Here is a 5,968-nt window from a genome sequence, read left to right on the forward strand (position 1 = left end):
GCAGGAGTGTGGTACCATAAGAAAGTCACAGACATGTGATTTGAGTCCATCTTTCAACCAAAGAAAGTACTTTGATGTAATTTGGTGTCCAAGGTGGGGAAAAAAAATATTCTAAAATCAGAAAACCTTTGAAAAGGCAGATCAATATGTTACTATGTATTGCACATAATATTAACATAAATATATTTAAGCTCAAGTTTACATTTACAAGCTACACTGATACACAGGCCCAAAACATTACAGTAGCAGTAACCATTGCAACATGTTTTTGCATCACAGACCTTAGAATCGGCATGATCAAATATGATGCCAGCCAGGTTCAAACATGCGTTTAAAGAGACTCTCTCTGGGGAAAATCAATTTAATTTGCACAATATCATATTTGTCGCAGGCTGTGTTGTGTACATTTATCTCTACCTGGAAATGGGGACATTGCTTTCAAGGCAAGGCAGAAATAACGTGTGATTTATCGACATTATACTACTAGCTTTGATTATATAGCTAAACTTCTGGTTAATGCACCAAGGTCCCAGAAGTTCACTTCCCCCTAATTTAGTAAACTTCACAATGGAGTTTTTTTCATGATTCTTATTTATTTATTTGTTTGTTTTCTTTGTACTTCAGTATTGAGCAAATATACAAACAGGGAAAAAGGAAATAGGTGACACACGTTGCGTGCCAGAGTATTTAGCTTTGCAGGCAACACTTTTCTTGCAGCTTGTAAACATGAAATTGACTAACGAATATGTGTCAGTAAAATGTGTGAAACCGATTAGAAATGACATATAAATCCAGAATTCATATTTGGCTAAGGCTGGTGTCACTTTGTCGTATAAAGCATTGCAGACAAATCAGTAAAACTACCATTCTGTTTCTCTTCAGTATATGACTGACATCTTATGATTGCTGCTGTCAAGTCATGGCTTTCATGCACTTGTCGCACTGTGAAGACTGTGATCGAGTCTCTATTCCAGCTGTGTTTCCACAATACTCAGTTTCAAACTTTCATCTCTCTGCTCGCGTTCCTCCGCCTCTTCTCGTCTTCCTCTCCTTTCCATTTCGTCCTGTTTATCACCTTTTCCCCTGTCCACTCTTTGCTCTCCATTTACACCCTCTGCCTGGTCTTTAAGATGCACTCCACCACTTTGTTCTTTCCCATTTCTCACCCATGTCTTGTTTTTGCATCCTGGTTGAGTTCTTAGAGTTCTCAGATTGTCACTAGCCTTGTTAAAGTAGTTCTCCAGCTCTGCCACAGGTCCCTTGTCAGAGAACAAATGGTCTAGGTATGCCTGGGCGTACTGATCTGAGGTGATTAGGTCCAGGTTAATGGAGCAGGACACAGTTGCAGAGGTGGTATAAGGCCCAGAGACTCTCCTTCTTCTCCCTGTTAAGAAGATCAGCCTCAGTTAAATGCAACTTGACTGAGAAAGGCATGAGCAGTTTTCTTGGTTACTTCAAGAAAGTCTACCTGTCTCTGCCTCCATGGTAGTTAGAGGGATGGTCACACTCTTTCCTGTTTCTCTGTCTGTCACTGTGAGTCCCGTCATGGATCCCTCCTCTGACACCTCACTGGAGGGGTCGCATGAAGCCTGAAGACCCCCGCGACATTTAACCACACACACTGTATTAGACTTATAACGCCTATAGTGAAGAGATTGGGGTAGAATTGGGGGAAAGAACAGAACATTTCAATCAAGTAATTATTTTAATCCTTTTTTTAAATGGAATGAAAATAGATATTCTAAAGTATTTTATAAATGCATAATCATTAACTTACTTACTAGTGATTACATGTTGCAAGCTTAATGGGTGAGGGGCTGTCTAGGGGTTTGGTTTTCATGTTTTGTTTCCCCATTTTACTCACATATGCCACGATAGCAACTACTGCCTGTCAGACTGAATATTTTTACTGTAAGCAGCAAGTCTAAATGTACGCTGAAAGTCTAGGGCTAGACTTTTCTGACAGTCTGATGAGCTTTTTTGTGTTTTTGCTGTCAGATTTGGAGCAGGTTGGAGAGCTTGTCTCGTAGTAGACAGCAGGGCCCTGTGTAGCTGTGGTTTCCCCTGTCAGTGTGCTTTATTAGGCTCCTGCATCCACTGAAGTGCTGTGTGTCTGTGTGTTGTGGCTGACAACATGCTCTCAAAAAATCTTTAGTGTTTGTAGTTGGACTCTATGCTATGTAGTATACTTCATGCATACATAGTCCACCTACAGACTCCAGCTCGACAAAATAGATCATCAATAAAATGTACGGCACTGTGAATGACTCATGCAGCTTTATTCTATCTGACCAAACAGATTAATCATCACAACTAAAGACAAAACAAAACAAAGAGCTAACTCTTCCACCCTTTCTCACTAAAATGTTGCACTTTTAGACAGCGACATCCCAGCTACAATGTCCAAGTGGGTCCCACATGAGACAGTGTTGAGCTGACATTTGGCCAAAAAGGGTAAAAAAAAACATAACATTTTTATTTAAAAATTTGTCAAACTAATCATGTCAACCCCACATGGGGGTTACAGATACCAATTTGTAGCCCACTTTGGTCCCATTACTGACCCAAATACACGTGTCATACAGAGCCATTACCCTACAAACCCCTGCACCACAAAAACATGTTGGCTGGGAAGCTATTGCTGCCAAAGTTATGAGAAAATAATAAATATTACCTGTAAGCAGGTATGATCTGTGCCAGGTCTTCCTTGTATTGCTCCAGTGCTGCCCTTGCAGCCAGGGGCTCAGCCTTACCCTCAAGAGCAGCCAGGTGAACCAACATCTGGGTGTTAAATGCTGCCCCGCTCGCCCAGTGCCTTAGAGACCTGGAGAACCAGACAGTGTAGAACAAAACAAACTCCTCATGATCTCTGCTGTTTAACCACTACACTGTGTTCTACTGCATACGACTGCATAGCGCTCTTCTCTCCTCCATGCAACTATTCTGCGTTCTGCTCTGCTCCATGCTTCCACCTGCCCATATGCTGCATGACACCATCCTTTTCTCCACTCTGCTCAACTCTACTGTATTTTCTCACCTGGAGTCACAGCCTCCCCCCAGCAGACAGGTCTTTAGCTGGGTGAGGGTGAGACTGAGCTGGGCCTCAAGTCTGACAGAGTCCTGGATCAGCTTGTTTTTGTCGTTCAGGTTGATCCTACAGCGCTTCAGATACTCCTCCATCACCTCCTGAAGCTCCCAGACTCTCTGCTGGAGGTATACATTCATCCATGGGAATTGTAGTATAGTAACTTCATACCTTTTTCATTCATTAGAAGGCTCATGAGTTAGGTGAAATGTATCAGTAAAGTGTACAGGGTATTCTATTTTAATATTTTAATTAAAATGATTAATTTATATATATATCTTTACCTGGCATGATGATGACCCCGCTGACTTCCCTTTCGCACCTGATGACTGCTTTGAGGATGTGTAGGCCATATCCATCACCATAGTAACCACTAATCCCACCAGCCCAGCCAGGCGGGGCTCATCTGAGAAGGTTGACAACCGGCCAATCAGATCCCTCAGGTATGTGGGTGCCTTGTTCCCAATGTCGGCCTGCAGCTGGGTGAGAAGAAATGAAGGGAAAGGTTCATTGCGTGTTTACACGGTGACTGCGATCCTTTCGTTTTAAGAACAACTGTGAAGAGCAGTTTGTCATCATCATATGGCTGCTTGTTGGCCACTGTATTGATTACAATCCCCACCAGGACCCCATTTCTAATACTGAGTGGTGCTTCATTTTGCAAAATCGCTCTTTCTTAACTGTCTCAAGGCAACATCATCTTTCTTTTCCCTCCTGGTCATCTCCGTCTCCACTTCACAGCTGAATGGATTTAAAGGTGAAATCGATGAGCAGTTTACCCAGTCTGTCTATGTGAGAAGGAGCAGATCACCTATGTTCTACAGTCAGTCCATACAGCGGCAGCATCATCCCTCACATATACGGTCACACTTTCTTTTAAATTTCAGTAACCTGTTGCAGTTGTTCCTGGAGGCCGGCGCGGGAGTCGAAGCTCTCGCCGTGATTGGCCAGGAGGAGTGGGTGGACGACTCCGAGGTCAGGTACGGCGCCGCCTTCCAACATGGCATCGTAGAGGAGAGAACCAATCGCATCCCTCACTTGAGGAAGCTCTTCTTCTGATGAGAGCAGCTGGCCCATGATGAGATTTGTATGTGTGTAGTGACCAGTAAATATCCCTAATTCATGCAGATCTGAGGAAGAACAGAAAAGAGGGAAAATACTAAACTGCAGGTAATACAGCACAGAGACAAACCCTCAGCATTGAATAACTAGTGCCAATAGTGAACATACTCAGATAACATAACAGTGTAATTACAGTCTATGAAACTGCTTATTTTCATCTTCATATGATTCTAAACATCATATAATATACTATGACCTTAGAGGTTTTAACACAAGAATGTCTGTAGAGTCTACACAATAAAAATATATATATATTTAACTCATAATATCAGTAGGACGTAACATTTCCTGCAAAAAAGCACCTTACATTTCACATTAACATTTCAGCAGCATTTCAGTCACATCTAGTTTTACTGTTTTGGCCAGCCAGCCTCTTTGTTTTTCACTTCGCTGCTTCCTTCCTCCTCATGCTGCAGTGAAGAGATTAACCAAGAGAACACAGCAGCAGAATGTAGCTCAGCCATAAACCTACACCTCCCCCTAGCTGCAGTGACCAGGAAAGGCAATTACTGTGAAACTGTGAGTCTGTCATGTCATCGAGGCCAAGGATGCCAGCCTGTTAGGGTTTTGTCTGAGTAACCTCCACATGAGAAGGTTTTTTGTCGCCTGTCTGCTTCTGGTGCACAGAGAATTAAAACCTTTGAGAATATTTTTTTCACACTCTTTCATACAGTGCTATCTTTAAGTGAATGCATGATAGTGAAATTAAACTAATCCTCCTTGTGTCTGGGGGACTCCCTGGAAGAAGCCAGAGGTCCTTGGGAATGAAAGTAATAGCTACACACTCTCAATGGCTGTGTTAAACATTGAAAATATAGGCCAAGGGCTTTCAGCTTTTTTTTTTAGCTAAGTGGAACAGTGGCCTTGGTGGTGTGATGTTGACTTTTTTTTACTTAATAAAATATGGGGCAAGGGGATTTGGGATTTTATATAGTGTGAGAGATGTTCTTTGTTAACTGGGACAAGGGCTTGTGCACTGTCAGGCCTCAGAGTTTTGTGTGTAGCTAAATGAAATGCCCCACACTGGGTTTCAGACTGTAACTCAGGTTAATGTGGATGTCATGTCTTATAATCATTCAGATTAAACTTGCCTGACCTTACTCCTTATGTTGTAACCTGTTTTTCACAATCTGTATTTCTGTTACCAAAAAGATTTTCAACAATTATTTTATTTTCTTTGTAACTAGTGTGTTCAGTTATTTGATATATTGATATCATCCTGCAAAGGCACTATATGCACTATGTAGTGCAAGGACGTAAAAGTTTAAAAACTTACATACCGGTATGTCTCTGTCATGATCTTAAGTAGTAACATTTGAAAATACTCAATAAAGAATTGGAAAATTCAACTATAACTCTTGAAAGGTGCTCTAATCAATGTTTTATATAGACATTGAATCAAATTACTATGTGTCATGTAAAAGGGGTAGCTCATCGTAACAAACCCACAGAGAATTATCACATGACTTTTCAGTTCTCCCAAAACCTATTGCATTTTAGCATCTTTCAGCTCATTGTTTTGGTTCACTCTCACTGTTCTCATCAACCTCATTTCCAGGTGCAGCAGGCAGCTGTTTTTGGTTAAAAAAAAAAATCTCATAAACCCACACTACTACAGACAGCCATTTGAACTAGCTATTAATCAAAGTGAAGCATTTAGTTAAGTTATCCTTTATTGATCCCTGTAGGGAAATGTGTTCTCTAACTTAACCTCCAAGTGTTCGGAGCAGTGGGCAGCCACTGTGCTGCATCCAGGGACCA

The 5,968-nt window shown here is 41.5% G+C and overlaps 1 protein-coding gene across 5 annotated transcripts; it reads right to left on the reverse strand.

Annotated features, from left to right (window-relative positions):
- Positions 1-573: 573 nt before the first annotated feature.
- Positions 574-4,632, reverse strand: LOC118329741. 5 transcript variants are annotated; one of them, XM_035664015.1, is made up of 7 exons: positions 4,510-4,632; positions 3,977-4,215; positions 3,370-3,564; positions 3,038-3,207; positions 2,675-2,824; positions 1,469-1,641; positions 574-1,384 (listed from the first exon to the last, which is right to left on the reverse strand). In XM_035664015.1, exons 2-7 carry the CDS (start codon positions 4,160-4,162, stop codon positions 966-968), a joined length of 1,293 nt encoding a protein of 430 aa, XP_035519908.1. In that variant the 5' UTR covers positions 4,163-4,215; positions 4,510-4,632; the 3' UTR covers positions 574-965. The 5 variants fall into 5 exon arrangements, with proteins under 5 accessions (XP_035519908.1, XP_035519911.1, XP_035519907.1 ...); XM_035664018.1 differs by having other exon boundaries at positions 3,038-3,204; positions 4,515-4,631; XM_035664014.1 differs by having other exon boundaries at positions 4,515-4,631.
- Positions 4,633-5,968: the final 1,336 nt, after the last annotated feature.

The sequence above is a fragment of the Morone saxatilis genome, unplaced genomic scaffold (genome assembly GCF_004916995.1).
Source record: "Morone saxatilis isolate NCDOM2014 unplaced genomic scaffold, NCSU_SB_2.0 Contig19, whole genome shotgun sequence".
NCBI lineage: Eukaryota > Metazoa > Chordata > Actinopteri > Moronidae > Morone > Morone saxatilis.